Below are 20,584 nucleotides of genomic sequence, written 5' to 3'. Positions count from 1 at the left end.
CAATAGGCAAGCAGCTTGGTGTGAACAAATCAATTGTGGGAGCAATAATTAGAAAATGGAAGACATACAAGACCACTGATAATCTCCCTCGATCTGGGGCTCCACGCAAGATATCACCCCGTGGGGTCAAAATGATCACAAGAACGGTGAGCAAAAATCCCAGGACCACACGGGGGGACCTAGTGAATGACCTGCAGAGAGCTGGGACCAACGTAACAAAGGCTACCATCAGTAACACACTACGCCGCCAGGGACTCAGATCCTGCAGTGCCAGATGTGTCCCCCTGCTTAAGCCAGTACATGTCCGGGCCCATCTGAAGTTTGCTAGAGAGAATTTGGATGATACAGAAGAGGATTGGAAGAATGTCATATGGTCCGATGAAACCAAAATAGAACTGTTTGGTAGAAACACAACTCGTCGTGTTTGGAGGAGAACACCATACCTACTGTGAAGCATGGGGGTGGCAACATCATGCTTTGGGGCTGTTTCTCCGCAAAGGGACCAGGACGACTGATCCATGTACAGGACAGAATGAATGGGGCCATATATCGTGAGATTTTGAGTGCAAACCTCCTTCCATCAGCAAGGGCATTGAAGATGAAACGTGGCTGGGTCTTCCAACATGACAATGATCCCAAACATACGGCCCGGGCAACGAAGGAGTGGCTTCGTAAGAAGCATTTCAAGGTCCTGGAGTGGCCTAGACAGTCTCCAGATCTCAACCCCATAGAAAACCTTTGGAGGGAGTTGAAAGTCCGTGTTGTCCAGCAACAGCCCCAAAACATCACTGCTCTAGAGGAGATCTGCATGGAGGAATGGGCCAACATACCAGCAACAGTGTGTGCCAACCTTGTGAAGACTTACAGGAAACGTTTGACCTCTGTCATTGCCAACAAAGGATATATAACAAAGTATTGAGATTAACTTTTGTTATTGACCAAATACTTATTTTCCACCATAATTTGCAAATAAATTCTTTCCAAATCAGCCAATGTGATTGTCTGGATTTTTTTTCTCATTTTGTCTCTCATAGTTGAGGTCTACTTATGATGCCAATTACAGGCCTCTCTCATCTTTTTAAGTGGGAGAACTTGCACAATTGGTGGCTGACTAAATACTTTTTTGCCCCACTGTATACTTAATATTGATAAATTTAACCTCCACCAGAATTCTTACTTTTCCTTCCATAGTCATTACAAGGCCAGATGATGCTACACTTTTTTATATATATATATATATATATATATATATATATATATATATATATAATCTCCTACAAAAGCATTAAAATTTATTGTCAAGGCAAAATAAAAACAATCAAAAAAAATGTGCATCACAGTAATGTGCACATCTCCTGTTTTGTCCTTTTGACCACTTCAGTACTCACCTGTACATACTCCATTACCAGGCTGTTATTCAGTTTTCAGTGTTAAAGTAATGTAACAATTAGTCATATAGTGTACCAATATATATATAATTATAATACTTTCTTTTGGTAGACAGAGCATTCTTTTGGTTGACTTTATTTACAACAATTTTTTACTTTGTGAAGGAAAGAAGACCACACATTTTAGTTCTTTTTAATTTACCATTTATTTCTTTAACTTTTAAAAAACAGTCCCACTATCATTGGTAGCCAATAGCACTTTAACCATCCCTGTGTGTGCAAATATTCAGCCTATTCATAATAGAGAATGGGGAGTTTACCCGCTGTGAACGGACTGAACGTTTGTAAACATTAGTGCTGTGATTGGACCACATGGGTAAAGTGCCACTCTGATTTGATCTGTCCGGTGAATGCTGGCTGCTTTAGTGTTTTTTCTGAGCTGTAGGTTGTTAAAGGCTCTACAGAAATACCAGCCCAACGCCCTGCCATTTCTTTTGCAGTAAAGCATTATGGAGGTGGTTGACTACACAGCAAGTACAGAAATGCATGTGTTGTCATCTCTTCCCGTTTAATTTCTGGTAAATTACAAAGAACACGACCTCTCCATCTTTCCCCTTGTCCTTGTCTCCATAAGGCTGCTCTTAATCCTTTGTTGCACAAACACAGTTTAAATGTATCTTGCGTTTTTGACACGTTTTCAGTGCATTTTGCACCTGTGAAAAAAACAAAAAAACTTGTGACTCCAAAAACACAACCTAGGGTCCAAAAATGCAGCTAGCAGAAACATAACTGATTTGGTGTGAAGAGCTTCAAAGGATTTAATAATCATGCATTTTTCTTCCACTTTTGGTAAGGCTAGAACGGAAGAAAAATGAATCGGTGTGAAATGGACCTAACCCCTCTTTGTGTACAGGCAGAGAAAATAGAAAGATGGGCATTTTTTGTACTTATCCAAGAGCTCTATCTGAAATGTGCAATGGTTTAGCGGAGCAAATGAGAAAAACTCATTGTCAGGGTTTACATGTACTAGCAATTCTTGAATATCCGATGACATGAGAACCTAGTAAGGGATTTTAACCATTAATGCCCCGAAATTTGCATTCAAATAGCCCTGTATGCAAACATAAAACTGACCAACTGTGGCTATTCTGATTTACTACTATGGGAGATGCACATATTTATAGGATGTTCAAGAATATATTAAACAGTCACTGAGGGAGAAACCATATATATTTGAGTGATGGCTTAGTATCTTGCTGAAATGAGAAATAATGCTCTTGGATGCTTTTTGGCATCCAATGTAAATTGAGGGCACTGCTCCGCACCTGTGATATCCGGCTGCAGCATACAGCTGCCCATACTAATGTATCACTGTATACTAGCAGTACATGCATAAACTCATGCACAGGTGTAAATCCCCGAGCGCAGCTTTTGTGCTTCCAGGAATTTTTGCCCATGAGTGAGTGGCAGCGTATACCTGCGCACAGCCAGTGATCACTATGGGAGGCTGTACACTGTTGCTGTGTACCTTGGATGCGGAATTACTGCAGCAATTTACATTGGATGCCTGAAAGTGTCCATGTGCATGAGGCCTGAGGGTGTCTGAGCTGTATACAGATATGATCTCTTGTAGTACCTAAATACACGTCTATGAAAGGGAAGACAGATTGAAAATATTCATCCTACTTGTTTGTACTTTTTAAAACAGGAACGTACAGCCATTGTCTTCAAGTCTTTTTAGTTTATTTTGATTGCAGTATATGTATTTGTTTTAGTTGTCATTTTTTTGCTAACATGTATGCTTCTTTACAGCTACCCAGTCTTGCGAGGAGAAAGTTCTAGCCTGGGAAAGCCCGGGTCAGACTTTGGAGATAGAGCATGCCCAGCCTGAGCCAATGCTCACTCCAGTTGTACCATTTTCACTTAGCAATTCGCTGTGTAAGTTAGCTGTTAGATGGCAGCCCAGTAGAGCGTCTTTTGGTACTGACCCACCCTAGTTACCAATATATGTTAATCATCACTATTAATTTTCACACCTACCTACCTTTTCCTATAGCGGTTCTTTATAGTCCCTACCTATCAGAGGAGGGCTGGCAACCATCAGCCTGTGGGGAAACGGTGGGGTCATGAGCAATCACATTGTAAATACCACTCTCCTTTTTTTTTCCTCTGAGTTTTGTTTTGATAAATGTAAACATACAGACATAGTAGTTAACTGGACATGCTACCTTCTGCATATGATCACAATAGAACACAAAACTGTGTTTAAATTCTCATATCACCACAGAAAACCCCACAGATCTGAACTCCTTTCTATAGACTTTGCCCCGTGCCAGCCCTCGCCTGTTAACTGTACTGACCTATTGTATCTTAATGTAGGTAGAGTCTAACTGTGCTCAAAAGATCAATATGGGCTTCTTGTGCTATTTTCTGCATCACATGGCTATATGTCATTCATAACTGGTGTACTTTTTCTTTCTCTTTGGGGGTAAAAAGCTTGTTCTTTGAATTGCTGATATATTACATTGAAAAGGATGAGGCTTCCATTTTCTGCTTTCAGATACATATAATGTCTACTTTAGGTGTGAAATCTTGTGTTTTCACCTGCTTTTTTGGCCTATTTGGCTTACAATAATGAGTCTATAAAATAACAGTGTTGGGGTCATAATATGGTGTAAAATTGCTGCCGTCTGTTTTTACCTTTCTTGCTGACTTGTGGTAAGATATGAAGAGGGAGAACATTTCCATCTAGTACCCATATTTTGTTACTAATAATCAGTCAATTTAGCATTTATCAGAACATTACTGTCATATGATATCTTCATTAAGCAGATGCCGACAATACATACAGTATAGTCTGTGTTGTATATACATCAACAGCAGATGCAAGTTAAATTCCTAAATTCTCCTGCTTGAGTGCTGTAGAATATTTCACAAAATATGCCTTTTGTGAAAGTCACTTTGCTTCTGTGGTCCATTGGTTTTCAGTTTATATACACATATTGGCTAGCACTGACAATATGTGTAGATTTAGGAATGCTACACCTTGCAAAGTGAGGAATGTGTAATGTGACAATGCCCTTTCCCTTTTTATTGATGTGATTTTGCCCTTATCTCCCTCATACTACTAAAATACACAGCAGCAACATTTATAAGATGTAACTATAGTTCATTAGGCTTTACCTTTGCAGTGCCATTTATTGAATTATATAGAATAATGTATTGTTAATTTCAGTGACCTACTCCTCTTGCTTACTACAAGAAGAGATACTTGCACTTGAAAAAGATTGGATTGAAATAATTTCCCATTGCTAGTCCACAGTATGTTTGGGGACTCAAAGAGATTATATTTTTACCATGGTTTAGCCCAAGGAGGTTAGGTACTGGAGTGGAGTTTGCTGCTGGGCATCTTCATGTTCTACCTTTGTCTTCTTTCCAATTGATTTACCCAATGAACCCAGTAAATCATAGTTTTGTTTGTGTTAATAACCTTAAAAAGTCTTTAGAAATGATACAACAATGACAAAATCATGGTGTGTTTTCCATGTTACTTAGTCTCTGTCTTCTTCTGCAGTGCGAAAACAGGAGATTATAAAGATCACAGAGCAATTGATTGAAGCTATTAACAATGGAGACTTTGATGCTTACACGTGAGTGATTTTTTTTTTTTTTTAATGATTATTTCATCATGCATTAATGTTGCATTATTTCTAGTAGGAAGAATTGAAATTAGTGCGTCTAAAGTCCACTTTTTTGGGGGGGTTTTGGCTAAAGTGGGGGTAATTTGCAGGGAGCACAAGTCTTTGAAATAAAGTGCACATACCTGCAACATCTCTTATTTACTTTTGCTACAGCTGAATGTCAGCTGTTCTAAGCAGGCAAAGCTCCGATCACTTCCAAAACTTGCCCCAATTCTTCTCAACACCTACATTTCTTTTGGCCTAGCACTGTGATGGACTGCCTTGCTGGCCAGTAGGAATATACTGTATGTAAGGTAGGAAGGGCTGGACAAACTACATCACTACCAGGAAGATTTACATGTTCAGGACGTTTGACCTTAATTTGTAGCAGAGGCGTATGAGAGCTGCTGAAGGTATGTGCAGAGACCTCAAGTGCCGAAGTGTCTAAAGCTGGGTATACACTAGTAGAATTTTGAATGAAAATTCATAGGAAAAATTGTATGACAATTCTTACAAAATTCTCAGTGCATTCAAATGTCATTTGAAAATAGTTTCTAGATTTTGTTTGCTTTTAATATTTTGGTTATGGAATGAATGGACTTTACTGAACAAAAACCACGTACACAGTTACAATTTTGTAAATTCGAGGAAAAGCTTTCCATCCTGCTGCTTTGAATGTTTTCATCAGTGTGTCTAAATGACCGTTAATTTGACCTATTAATGATTAGAAAAACAAACATTCTTATAACGTTTTTACAACAAAAAATGTTGAACAAAATTGTACTAGTGTATACCTAGCTTTAGTTTTACTTTTAATAATGTGGCACTGTGGGGGCACAATTCTCACCATGATTTACAGGATCTTCCCTCTACTGAATGCATCAATGGAATCAATTTAATTTGTTTATAAACTCTTTTAAGGCCATAGAGGCAGACTGAAAAGTTGTATACAGTCTCAATGCTGGCTTATCTTTGGGAAAACAATGAGTGTACAAGCTGTTCAAAATGATCTAATATCCCATCAGCCGGGTCTCTCTGCAGGTCCCCATAGACATTAGCTTGTCAAGCAGACATCTTATATCTATGATCCATGGGCACCTTGCATTCAGAGAAGTCTTTATATGCATGTTTGTTATGTTGTGTGAGGTATGTGTGATTTGCAAGCATGAGGTCCTGGTTTAAAGTCTGCAATAATATCCAGAAGAGTTCAGCTACACCCCTGTTGTAGGATAGGAGTTTTGCTACTAGAGTAGTATCACTCCACTAAACAGAGCTATCAATGAAGTCATTCATTTTGTTGCAAAATTGCCACCTGGCACCATTTTGTAATTAAAAAGATGGACCAAAAATAAAAATATTTTCTAAGTTGTCCATTACAAGACACAATTTTAGTTTTCGACCATTGGGTTATTCATCTACTTTAAGGTTATTCAACACTGGCAAAGCAAGCTGCTCCCCAGGATCAACCCTCCCTCTTTCCTTAGGTATACGGACATCTTTCCTCTCTGCTCTGAGAAAAAGAATAAAAAAACTTTTTTCTTTGTTTTTATTTTTTCTTTGCTAACCTTTTGCATTATGATTTGTCTATCAAGTCTATAGCTGCTCATAGCTACTGCAGCTTCCATTTTGCAGCTTTCTGGATCAGTCAACTCCTCCTTGGCTATGCCATGGGGACAGTACCTGGACCCCATCAGGAATAAAATGCAGGACTGGCCTGTACTCTTGCTGTGGGAAATGGATCCTGTGTTGGCCCTCACATAGGCATATAGTGCACTGTGATGAGTTAGCCTATACAGGTCCAGAGTCACGTCACTGCCGCTTGGTGTCACCATGTCCCTGAATAACCCCTTAGTTTCTATGCCCATCAAGAGAACGACAAGGTGGAGGGACCTAGTCCTCATCGTCCATTAACTGCTGGGACAAGACACTACAGTAATTGGGGCCTATAGGCTTATCTAATAAGCCCAGGGTACTGTCATCCAGTCCCTTAGAGGCCAACTATGGGGTGCCAAAGCTGAACCCCCCTTTTTGTTGCAGCTCATAGTGGGAACTACAGCCATTCCCAAGTTTCGTAGGACACTGCAAGAGTTCCAGTTTGTATTTGGCTCTGGGCTACATCATTTTAAGCTTCAGCCCTCAACAGGATTTACGTTCACTGCTCTGATTGAAACTTGGAGGCATTTTTTCCTGTCCCTCCTGTACTCCTGTCCATAGCTATTTCTGTACCTGAGCAGCCTGGCATATTCCATTTTAATCTTTTGGTTGCACAGTTGGCTGATGCATCTACCTGCCTCCTCCTGGTTATTTTTGGCCTGGTTACAGAAGGTATACTCTCTTCCTGCTGTATGGTACAGGTTGTGAGTACCCCTGTGGGACATCTCCAGCTCACACTCTTCTAACAGCTTGGGAAATGGGGCGTCCTTAGATTCCTCTCTAGCTCCTTCTGGCACACCCACCTTCTTCTGACATTCCAGAGAAAAATTCTCAGTCACTGTGTCTGATAATATGGGAAGACTGTCTATCCTATTAGACATCTCAGATTGCATGGAACATAGGCTCCCTCTGCTTCTCTTCCAAAGTCAAATTCTGTCTCTTGTCTTGTGGCATCTGCTTCATGAATTGGAGGTGGGCTTCTCTTCTAGCCCAGAGACTCTGCACAGAAGGAGACTCAGTACACTGATATATCTCCCAAGCTGAAGGGCACTATTTTTTTCTTTACTGATGCAGCACAACTGTGTCTTGTTCTGGAGCTACCTGCGTCAGTCTGGTCACCAGTCTGGGATCTTAAAGATGCCTCAGCTGGCCAAAATGTTCCCACTGAGTGCGTTTATCTCTCAGCTGTGTATTTCTTTAGACAATCAGATTCTCTTTTTCATACCTGAGGGTCCCTCTAGAGGACTCATTCCATAGTTGTCAGGTGGATTAGGCAGGCCATCATGTAAGCCTACAGCTTGAAGGTTTAACGTTCCTTACTTTCCTGGTAATGCATTTTCTACCAGGTTTGTCAGTGCTATATAGGCTTTTCAGCATTAAGCAACTGTTTTCCACATTTTAATGCTAATTGGTCATCCTTTTTACATGTTTGTTGAGTTTTACCAGGTGGATATTCAGGCCTCTTCTGATGATCTCTGATTCCGAACCCTCTATTGCCTGTTTTGTTTTTGTAAGTTTGTTAGCATCTGTTGCTGTTGCCCACCCCTCTGTTACATTGCTTTTGGGCATCCCAGTCATCTACGACTAAGATCCTGTGTCCTGTAATGTGTGATTAAGAAAATAGAATATTTGACTTTCCTGTAAATTCCCTCTATTGGAGTATTTTACGGGACACAGGTCCCTGCCCTCTGTAATTTTGATCCACTCCTTGCTACTAAACTGAGGCTTGCTGTGCCCCGGGCCTGCCCTTACAGCTTTGTTTGCCAGTCAATCGAATGATAGCTGCTTAACTCCACTATCCAAGACAAAGATCTTGTGTCTTGCAATGTACAATAAGAAAATGGTTACAGTCAAAATGCCATGCAGCTAGAGGGGAAGTTAAAGGAACTTCTTATTCGGTTCAGAGAGAAACCACCATGAGGATTGTTCTATAAAGCCCAACAGCTAAACCTTTCAGAAGTCTGAAACTCTCAAACCATAGAGTGTCAGTGACATTTTACAATTGTAAAAGTTTGGACACTGTGTAAAATCTACATAAATACAGAATGCAATTATTTGCAAAATTAATAAGCTCATATTTATTCACAATAGAAAACATATCAAATGTTTAAACAGAGAAAATGTACCATTTTAATGAAAAAAAAAGTAATTTTGAAGTTGATGGCAGCAACACAACTAAAAAAAAGTTAAGACGGGTCAACAAAAAGCTGGCAAAGAAAGTAATACTAACATGGAAGAGTTGGAAGAACATTTTGCAACTAATTAGGGTAATTGGCAACAGATCAGTTACATGATTGAGTATGAAAAGAGCATCTTAAGAGAGTCAGAGTACCTCAGAAGTAAAGATGGGTAGAGGTTCATTAGTCTGTGAATACCAGCATCTAAAAATTGTCAGACAATTTCAGAATGTTTCTCAACGTCATATCATCTTCTACATTACGTAATATCATTAGATTCCAAGAATCTGGAGAAATCTCTGTGTACAATGGACAAGAATGAACAACAATATTGGATGCCCCTGACTTTTTGGCCCTCAGATGGCACTGCATTAAAAACAGGCATGATTCTGCGATGGAAATCACTGCACAAGCTCAGGAAAACTTCCAAAATCACTCTCTGTGAACACAGTTCGCCGTGCCATCCAAAAATGGACGTTAAAGCTCCATCATGCAAAGAAGCAGCCATATCTGAACTTGATCCAGAAGCGACGCTGTCTTCTCTGGGCCAAAGCTCATTTAAAATTCTGTTGTAAAGAGAAAAACTGTTCTGTGGTTAGACAAATAGAAATTTGACTTTTATTTGCAACCATGGGTGCCACGTCCTCCAGACTAAAGAGGCATGTTATCGGCGCCCCGTTAAAAAGCCTGCATCTCCGATGGTATGGGTGTACATTAATGCATATAGAATGGGCAGCTTGCACATCTGGAAAGACACCATCAGTGTTTAAATATATATCCAGGTTTTAGAGCAGCATATGCTCCCATCCAGATGAAGTCTTTTTCAGGGAAGGCCTTGCATATTTAAGCAGGACAGTGTTAAACTGCATACTATGACAACAACATGGCTTCATAGTAGAAGATTCCGAGTGCTTAGATGGCTTGCTTGCAGTCCAGGGCCATATCACACTTGTCATATAGATGCTGGGAACAACTCACCAGTGACAGAATTGTTATACAGGGACATTCTCATCTGCTTCCATGATGTGGCTACTTCGCTGGCCAGATGAGAGAGACATCACTTAGTGGCTGATGATATGCAGAGTTTTTGTCAACAAGACAGCAACACTTTCCTTATCCAGCCAGCAAAGGAGCCACACAAGAACTTAAACAAAAATGGAAACCACTCCAGTCAATTTATGCACATGGAAAGGTCTTTTCACAAAGCAAACAATACAAAAGTATCTCATCTCACTTGCCAGCTAGCCAGCCAAAAACAAAAACCCTAACTACCTACATTAGGCTTTAATTCTATGAGAGCCTCCATCTTGGAGCACATGTAGCATTGAAGATATGCCAAATCCAGCACACTGAAACAAAAATGGCATATGCTCCAGGCACATAGCAAGGGCTTTTCGCCAAACAAACAATACAAAAGTATTCCAACATACCAGCTAGCCAGCCAAAATAAAAAAAGTGCACTATTTTAACAATTTGATTTCAAAACAAAGGCTTTTAACCTCTGCTTTTAGGATTGGTTCACATCAAAATCGTACACAAACAGGGTCCGTGTTCCTGTGCAATTTTGGCAGCCCTGCAAATTGCACTGGACAGCACAAAAAGTAGTGCATGCACTACTTTTGAAAAACGCACTTCTCCAAATCACATGGTACCACAGTACAGATCTGCATTTGGGGAGCCGTTAAAAATGTATTGGCACCAGTTGCAGATCGAATAAAGGCAGTGCATTTTGAATGCGGTGCAGGAAACATGCACAGAAGGTTCCTTTTCCGCACCATGTGTGAACCAGCCCCTAATACAAATTATTTGTGTATTTTTTTCTTTTTTTTTTCTTTTCTTTTTTTTTTGGTTGGCTAACTGGTGTGTTGGTATACTTTTGTATTGTTTGATGAGCTTAAGTTGGAGATATAGGAAAGTCCTCAATGATCAGATTTTAATCAGCACTAGTTCACTTTTGTAAGCCACCGTGCTAATTCATTACCGCAGACATGCCTATAGTCAAAATGAACACTGACAGATATATTTATATTTGTAGCATTGCAGTAATGGGGTGCTAATAGTTGTACATGATGATGAATTTGCTACCAACTTTCAGTTTCCATTTGTTTTTGTATTTCACAGGAAGATATGTGACCCTGGCTTGACTTCATTTGAACCTGAAGCTCTTGGTAACCTTGTTGAAGGAATGGATTTCCATAAATTTTATTTTGACAATTGTGAGTGTGACATTGTTTGTTTTTTCTTTCTTTGTGATACAAAAATTTCAGTGTATATGTGTTATCATGAAAATGTCCATAGTGGAGTGCATCTGTGCAATCTATTCCAGAATGCAGTCAATGTTTTGCTAGGATATACTTTAATAACATAGAAAAGCTTCCCTGCAGAGAAAACAATCATTTGGTCGCCAAAACTGTAGTTTCAAGTGAAACTTTTCTTAGAAACCGATATCTTTCAGATGAACAATATTCATGTCAAATATATGACAATTTTATTGGCATCTTACATTTCCATTTTCAAACTGAATGCTAAATCAGAAAATCTGCTGTAATGAAGAAAAATAAGCATCATTTGCTTTGGCTTAGCCTTAGAGTCTTGGAAGGTATGTGTAGAGCATGACTGTAATATGATTTCCATGTTTTTGGAGACATCTGGAAAAATCTGTTTGATTGATATATATATATATATATATATATATATATATATATATATATATATATGCATTATATCAAAGATCTTGTGTTTGTTTTTTTTTTTGTTTTTTTTCCATATTGTTTGTATCCCTGCCAACTGTCTTTCTAGTGTGATTCTACTGCAGGAACCACAACTGTATCACCAACCCAAAACTGATTTTTTAAAAATTATTTTCTCTGTTGTGTTTTGAATAACTTTTTTTAATATTTTTTTTCTAGTGTTGTCCAAGAATACTAAGCCTATCCATACTACCATCCTGAATCCCCATGTGCATGTAATTGGGGAAGATGCAGCCTGTATTGCTTATATCCGACTTACACAATACATTGATGCCCAGGGACGACCTCGTACTACACAGTCAGAAGAGACAAGGGTCTGGTATCGTAGAGATGGCAAGTGGTTGAATGTCCACTATCACTGCTCTGGGGCCCCAGCTGCCCCCCTTCAGTGAGGAACCAATTCAGGTACGTAGGAAAAAGTTGAGAAAAGATGTAGACCAGCTGTCCTCACACTATAGCCCATGGGCAAGCCCAATGCTTTACTTTTAAGGCACGCATAATGAGAAGGCCCTGCATACAGGGCCTTCTCTTTGCACATTAGTGCGCCTTTATGCAGACTGGCAGCAGGTGTCGAGCATGACAGAACTTGGCAGTGCACCTTCGTCAACACTATTGGGCCAAATGATCTTATGCCTGATGGACCACTAACACTGGGGCATCTTTTTTTCTTTTTTTTTTTTTTTCCCCACCATCCACTGATACAAAGGCTTTTACCTAGCCCACCAATAGTAATAGCACAGTGAACTTAAATGTTTAAAAAGTTTCAGCTATAGGCAGATGAGATGTAAAAAAACAAAATGCAGGTATGCATGTCAGGAAGAAAAAAAGTATCAGTTCGCTAACTAGACCGAGAAGGAATGCCTTTCAAAATTTATAAATCTCTTTTGATGACCCATCCCTACATTTTTGTAGGTGTCTAATATTTTACCTACAGCAGCGGCCTTTTCTAACTTTATTGGGTGTGTCACAGATCAATAGTAGTTGGGGAAGCAAAAGCTCTGTGAGCAATATTGAGCACTTGTAATGTAAAACGTTCTTGTTATTGGTACTTATGGTTACCCTTAAATATGTAGTGCCTGCCCATCTCCTTGGTCCGTGAAAGAGAAGAGATATCAGGTGGTTTAGAGTCATCCTTATATTCTCCCTTTCCTTTTTGAAAGTGCCAGATCTGCTACAGTCAGTCATGTATTTTGGGATTAAAGTTTGTCTGGGAAGTGGAAAAAAAATATTCAGTACATTTCTGCAATCCATACACATTGCCCATGTTTTATCTGTTTAAAAAGCCGCAGGTGTCAGTTTTTCCAGGCAGAACTGATCAGATGGTCCATTCATCCCTATGGACCGGCAGGTGTACACAGACTGACTGTTTTACACCTGTCTACCTCCGGTCCGATTCAGTTCGCTTTAAAAGAAAAAACAAAAATCAGGAGGAATACATCCTCTTCCATGTAGGTGGATCAAGGGGCAGTCAGGTGTAAATGGACAGCAGAGTTTGTTTACTCTCGGCCACCCATAGAGCAGATGTTTCACTGTCCGCTCTGCTCTGACCAGCAGGGGATCAGCAGACAGATCCCCTGCCAATCTCAACGAAGTCTGCGCCTTGTACAAGGGGTCTATCTATCACAAAATATTGTAGCTGCAGTAAGGGTTTAGATAACCAAATGCCAGAGTCTGCAATTAAATTAGAGGAAAAAAATAGAAATAAATGGTTCAGTGGTGTGCATTATATAATATATTCCCCTAATTTCAATTATTTTGTTGCTTTTTCTTTAAATTTTATAACAATGTCTTTTTCTCCCCCCTTAAACAGCCTCTCCCGTGGAAGAACCTCTTTCTATTGAGCGAGTGTGGATCGCCCAAACGACGGCAACTGTCCCGTTCGTTCGGAAGTTTTAAAAAAGATAAAAAAAGTACATAAAAATTCAAAAAAATAAAATTATTGATGCCGGCAGTAGCCAAAAATGCACGAAAACCCTGCATGCATTCTGAGGCTGAAGCAGCTGCTGGCTAATTTGTTGTATTTCATGGATCCATCGTGTCTGTTCCTGCTGTACGGAGGTGTTTTTAAAGTTTCAAAATGAGCAAAAACTAATATAAAATAGTATATATATATTGTTTGATAAAAATCAGGCTGAGGAATATGCAGCTGCTTTTAGAAAGAGAAAGGTTGAGACGGCCACCTGAAGCATCATTTGGGAAAAATTACAAAACTAATAAGATGTGTATGGACTAGATCTTTTCAATGAAAAAAGCTGCTGGTTCATGTAATGCTGTTGTAGAGAAAGGAGGAGTAGTTTTATGAGGACTGGTGTCTTCATTTGTTAAGTGTTGACTTGCAAACAAGATAAGGTAGAGCCAGGAAAGGAAGTGTTCATTTTGTTTCATCCTTTATTTTATTTGTAATGACTATTAAAACCTTCCAGGTATTGTCAGCTGAGCTGTTGTTTTACCTCCAATGTAGCACTGAGCTGGAGATATTGTTATCCATCCAACTGGCTCCCAAGGGCAGAACTTGGTCTATGTTAAGAAGGGAATGGGCAGGGGAGAATTATTACAGAGATACAAAGCTATATAAAAACTGAATATAGAATGTACATCCTGCAGAAGGAACCATTCATTAGTGGCAATGTTAATATAATTAATTTTTCGTATGAACTCTTCAGAGAAAATAGACAAAAAATAGAAACTGCCATGTTATGGGAAGTGTTCATGCATAGACATCTTCCCTTGTGGTATATATGTAAAGGGGGCTGATATATTTTCACAGCGATTAAAGCTTTGTGTACTATTAAGCAGATTTGGAGACAGTCTGCTTGTAAGTCATGTGTGGTCTGTCATGAGTGAAACGATACACTGAACTCAAAATGCGTAGAGATGTATGCATGTCTTTCTATACTTGCCTGCACCTTCTAAACTGTGTGCTCTAATGGCCCCTTCATTAATTTTTTTTTTTCTTAGCAAGAGGGTTAACAGTGTCTGATAAATTCATTTTTGTTTTATTTTTTGAAAACTAAGTCTTTAAGGTGTCTACTTTTTTTTTTTTTTCCTTTTTGTAAAACCCTCCACTTTCCTTTATACATGGTATCTAAAATGACATTCACCTCATTTACAAAATGCCATTTAGATTCAAAAGAACCCTTGATGTTCTTGTTTGTGGGTTGTCCTTTATAGAGAGCTAGGCTCTCTTTGTATCCTATCTGAATAAGCAGATGTGTAATCTAGATTTTGCATATCAAGCGTTGTTAAGCATACAAATGCACAAACTGTAATTTGCCTTTTTTTGACACAAGTCCAATAAACAGCCATCCACTTTTATACACGCTGATGTAGAACTGCAACAAAAAGTCTGTTTTTAGGAGTTTTGAATTTCTTTGGTCGCCTTAATTACTCGCACAAAATAGAAAAGAAAAATATAATAAGACTGAAATTCATACCTACATGTTCTCCCCCCCCCCCCGATGCGTTTTCTATGGAAATTGGAAAGCGCATCAAAACACGTGAAGGCTTATTGGTGCGTGTTAATGTACATTCTTTGTGTTTTCAGTGTGCGTTTCAATGCACTTTCTATTGAATGTCAGTGTGTGTGTGTCATAACACACCGTTGTGCATTGATGCATCAATATGCATCTTGAAGCATGCATTTTGATGCGTTACATTGATTTCAATGGAAAACACGTCAAGAAAAAACCTCAGATGTGAGTCCAGCTAATAGGAAAAAGAAGGCTCTTTAAAGGTTTACTGTTAGAAATTGTTAAATTGCCATTGTTGCACAATTTGGACTTTTTTTTTTTTTTAATGTTTTGATAGGTGCATGTCATGGTATGTCAACCCCACTTGTGATAAAATTAATAGTATGTTGGGCTTACAGAAGACATTTGTATTTGTGAAAATTTGCACATGGCCTAAGCATGTTCTCCAGAATTCCTGAGATGACCAGTGCAAGATGTAATGGAAAGAAATTATTAGATGGCTAAGTATTAAATCAGATATTGACGTAGACGACTATGAGAATGGGGTTAATACAAATCAGTTTGGAATGCTTGTGTGAAATTTATAAGAGCACACGGGGTGGGGGTGGGGGGATGGGAAGGGAAGGGGGTGCTTTTTTCATGGTTTTCAGGGAGATTTTTTTTTCTTTTTTTTTTTTTAGTTTTTATTTAAACAGCACTAAATCTTAACAAGCTGGGAAGAAAAGCTTTTTGCTTTTTACGTTAAAAGGGAAAACCAAACAAAAATATATGCAGTTAAGAAAAGTTATGCATGTCTTCTTTAGGTCTGCTCCGTCACTGTCTGTTTACTTGATTATTAATATGAGAATCGCTCTGTATTTAGTGCATCTTTCTAAGAACAATAAAAACAAAAAACTTTATATTTTTTCTGTTATTTTTTTTTCTTTTCTTTTGCACTGTCTTTGGGGATTTTTTTTCTTTTTAAGTTAATTAAAAAAAAAAACTTAGCTTGGTATGGTCATTATCTGACAAACCACTTCTAGCATTGTTACTGTTATCTTATGGGGCTAATGTAAGCATATATATAATATATATTATAAATATCACGTTTTAAACAGGACTTGGAAAGGCATTTGATGCAGAATCTTTGCATGATAATAGAAAATAAAACAATTACCCTGTGTTTGTTTGTTCTGAATGTTGGTAGATCTTCATAGCTTTGTTATATTGAAACCTTGGAAGAAGGTATTTAATAAAATAACAATTAAACCATGCTTTCTGTTTTGTCTCAGTGTTTTACACACAAAAATGCTCCTTTAAGAAACAAATTGTACAGAATGTTTTTGCAACTTTTAAAATTATTTCTTTGCATTTTTCATGATCTCTCAGAGTTTATTTAAAACGTACAGCGGGACTTCACTGCATCTGAGCAGCACAAACCAAAAAGGCTATTTAATTAATTTTTAGTATTCAAAGCAAACTCCCCATCCATCCATGTTTACATGCTTTGTTTTGCTAAGAAATCACTTTGAAAATCATCTAGCATTTCTGGCCGTGGCCATCTTGAGTAAGGGCAGAAGATTCATGTAACATTTACTTCCTGGAATGTATCTGTCCTTACCTCAGGCATACAGCCAGGAAGGTTTGCTTAGCTAAGAAAACCACTCCTTCCTTCCTGAAGACTCCCGGGATGTATGACATTTGCCTAGCATGGAAACCAGAAAGTAACTGAAGAAATGTAAAAAAAAAAAGAAAGTTTAAAATGAGAAAATCTGATAAACTTCCCAATCTATTTACTAATGCTGGCAGAAAAAGGATTGACTGAGCAGGTGAAGTTCTGCATTAACATCTTTTTTCTTTTGTTTTTGATAGTGGGGAAGGAGTAGAACCTTTGTTATGTTTCTATAGCTGCCTGTGTCTCCATTGGTGCAATTTTTCCTCGCTTTTTGTCTGTGGCAGGAGGTCGGAGAGACGGGGAGTGAAATTTCTCCAGTGGGGACAGCAACAGAAAAAGATTTTTACCAACAATGAGTTGGAAGCTCTGTGTCCTTTTTATTGCAGTTTGGCCTTCCTGTCCTGGGGCAGTGACTCACCAAGTCCCCAATTTCTTGTCCTGGTTAAAGGAATAAATACTAAGCGAACAAATGGCATAAGGCCTGACCCTTCTTAATGCTATTCAAAACTGAAAATGGGGCTTTGCTGTCTCTTTACATTTGGCAAGTTCCCTGAGAGAAAATTCCCATTACAAAGTAAAAAATAAACTTTCATGTATCATGCACATTTTACAAAATTACATATTTATAATCTGGCTGTTCCTATAACATGATGGCATGTTATAGAATCAAAGGGGGCAAGGGAGACTAGCAGTTTTATAGGAAGAGAGGAATTCTTCAGGGGTACAAACGTGCATATCGCACTTTTACAGGCTTTCCCATTGAAATCTATGGGGTCAAAAAGCCAGAAAAAAAATGCACTGGACTGCATGTAGTGTGAACTATCCCTAAGGGCCAGTGTAACCAGATGCAGTCCAGTGCATCAAAAATACATGCATAATGTTTTCCATGTAATACAATGACCCTAGTTCACACCAGTGCAGTCAGTTTCCGGTGCAGAAAAACAAAAAGTAGAACATGCTGCATTTTATTCTGCACTGAACTGTTCTGAAACATAGCAAACTGCACCAGAATGGAGTGTGGTGTTAACTGTAAGCAAAAACATATCTGGAATGCATCCAGAGTGCGTTTTGTGTTGTGAACTGGCCCTAAGACTTCAAGCTACAGGTGTCGGAGCCCTTGTTCCCTGATGCGGTGTGGAATTTGCAGCGTTTTTAGTGCGAATTCCGCACTGCATCACAATCACATCCTGTTCACACTGATGCGGGTGTGTATGTTAAGTTAACAACACCCCCATATCAATCCGCAAAATGCGGTGTGATGTGCAGAATCGGATCACATAGGTGTGAATACCTATGCTATCTGATTCTAGTGTGGAACAAAAAGGGTCGTGCACGCTTTTGGTGTGGTGCAAATAGAGCCATACAAAATGTATGGCTCTAATCGCACCACATACAAATTGCATGTGATTTGTACAGAAATGCGGTGTGTTTCCTGTGCGTATCACATGGGATTACCCGCACCGCTGCAATGTGAACCAAGACTGAACGTTAATATATGAACCATTGTGGTACCAAAAATGTTGCATGCAGTATCTTAGAGTGCTTCTTATGCTGATTACTAATGTTGTTTATATATTGCTGTTCTAAATTCTAGGGTCATGTCATGCCATGCACACATGGAAAGTCCTCATTTCTAAAGGCCGGGTTCACATCAGTGTGGTGCGGGTTTTCCACTTTACATTTTTATGCCAGTTTTTACACATTTTTTCTTTTGGTGCATTGCTATTAAAAATTATGCTTTCATGACCATGCACATTCTAATAGAATTTAATGGCAGCGCACATAAAAATCAGGACATGAAAAACTGCAACACTGATGTGAACGAGGCCTTGAAGCCCACAGGACTTGTGGTAGTAAAGTACTTTTTAAAACTTTTTAACGATAATTCAGTTCTGAAAGCACATAACCTAAACTTAAAGGAAACTGATGGGTTTCTGGAAGATTTTATTTTTTAAGGCGCCGGTTTACTTGGTGTCTGTTAAGGTTCTTTTGCAGTATAAGCCAAGGAAGCAATTAAACCTCTGTAGTGTAATAATGTGCTTTACTGTACAGAAACTCCACATACAACTGCAAGAAAACAATTCATAGCATACAAAGTATTACAAAACATGCCTACAAAATGCAAAAGCGAATTATCCTCTCTAGCACATAAGCATGTACAATGTATGTGACATGCATAAGTATAATAATCAGCTACTTAACTTGGGTTTCCTGGTGATGGAGTCTTCTCATGGCCCCAATCCAGCACATCTGTTTCCTCCGAAGTCTCCAGAACTGAGAACTGCTATGTGAAAGGGGCTTAAGTGTACATTTTTAGACCAATTGTTTTATTCAAATCATCTCTGTTTATAAATAATAGAGAGAGCTCAACAGAATCTTTTTGCTTTCAGACTCTTTCTCTGTATGGTATCTATACTCACAAGTTGATGTTCGGCACTACTTAAGGTGCTGGCCAACAAAAAAACAAGGATTTTATAAAAAGTTTTTTTTTTTTTTTTTTTTTAAATATGCAATCAATGCAAGAAAAATATGCAAAATGGAAACCCCATACTAGTAATCCCTAGTTCTGTATGGTACAATAAAAATTATTCTATGGTACAGAAGCCTGTCGAAGGGGCATGACTGAAAAAAGTCTGCTGATCAGCTTCTGATCATCTGATCACCGCTCTCAGCCAGTGGATGAGAACACTTACTGGTGTGTACTGGTGGGGGGTTGTTGGGGCACTGCTTGTGTTAGTACATTGATCTGTCACCACTGTTGAACAAAAAAAATCTGATGGTGTGTACGGGGAATTAAATAGCAAGGTGATTCATACATTGCCTTTCTGGGGTCAAACTAGGCTTTATCATTGTATTACAGGCTTGCAAAAAAACATTTTATATTTTTTGGAAGGTATAGACAAAAATATGACCGGTGTTTAAAAAAAAAAAGTAGTTTTAATGTAAAAAGTATACATTTTATTCTATAAATTGTCTATTAAAGTGCCACTAAAATTATGTTTCCAGTACAAAGCATGGCAAAGGTGTATGAAAAACTTTTTTTTTTTTCTTCAATTTTGCATGTTCTTGTTATGCAATCCTGGAAAAGTGTAATGAATGAAAAATATAGTAAAAATAAGAAGCGGAGAAAAATATAATTATTATTATTATTATACAGGATTTATATAGCACCAACAGTTTGCTCAGTGCTTTACAATATAAAGGGATACAATACAACAATGATACAGTTCAATACAAGAGGGTTAGGAGGGCCCTGCTCCTTAATAATGGGAGGAAGATGTTAATTAGAGCTGATTAGAGTTAATTACGGGTTAGAGAGTTATTTATTACAGGTACTTATATATTACCATCAATTTATATTGTACATTCATGTCAATTTCTGCCCTCAAGGAGCTAACAATCTAAGGTCCCTAACACATTCATAAACATACTAGGGCCAATTAACGTACCAGCATGACTTTGGAGTGTGGGAGGAAAGCTGTGTGCAAACTCCTGGCAGGTAGTGCCACGGTTGGAATTCGAACTAAAGACCCTAGTGCTGCTAGGCGGAAGTGCTAACCACTTAGCTACTGTAGTGCCCACAATGCATTATAGTTAAAAAAAAAAAAAAATGTAAGGTTGCTTTTAAGTGATGTCATATGCAGAGCAATGGTCACATATAAAAATGAACTTGTAAATACTAGGAAACCATTAATTGTATTTACTCTCCGACACTTGCAGTCTATCTGAAAGTGGCATTGTACAGTGGTGTGGCTTCATTTTGACTGCACTTTGCAAGGTAATTTAAACATACCAAGGATATTTCCCCCTAA

At 38.5% G+C, this 20,584-nt stretch overlaps 1 protein-coding gene across 24 annotated transcripts in view; it reads left to right on the top strand.

The window, feature by feature from the left end:
* LOC149470465 (calcium/calmodulin-dependent protein kinase type II subunit gamma) overlaps window positions 1-16,371 on the top strand; it is a 332,348-nt gene extending 315,977 nt beyond the window's left edge. For 12 of the 24 annotated variants that reach the window (XM_089663501.1, XM_089663475.1, XM_089663532.1 and 9 more), the window contains 5 exons: window positions 3,201-3,326; window positions 4,963-5,038; window positions 11,020-11,114; window positions 11,808-12,053; window positions 13,459-16,371. In XM_089663501.1, the coding sequence (XP_089519627.1) occupies window positions 3,201-3,326; window positions 4,963-5,038; window positions 11,020-11,114; window positions 11,808-12,040 (530 nt within the window). In that variant the 3' untranslated portion in view covers window positions 12,041-12,053; window positions 13,459-16,371. The remainder of the gene's footprint in view (window positions 1-3,200; window positions 3,327-4,962; window positions 5,039-11,019; window positions 11,115-11,807; window positions 12,054-13,458) is intronic. The other 12 variants (XM_089663579.1, XM_089663538.1, XM_089663601.1 and 9 more) reach the window with 1 other exon arrangement.
* The last annotated feature ends 4,213 nt before the right edge of the window (window positions 16,372-20,584 follow it).

Source organism: Staurois parvus, unplaced genomic scaffold (genome assembly GCF_062004578.1).
Source record: "Staurois parvus isolate SC_StPar_1 unplaced genomic scaffold, SC_StPar_1.0 ptg000043l, whole genome shotgun sequence".
NCBI lineage: Eukaryota > Metazoa > Chordata > Amphibia > Anura > Ranidae > Staurois > Staurois parvus.
This window is presented reverse-complemented; position numbering and strand designations above follow the sequence as displayed.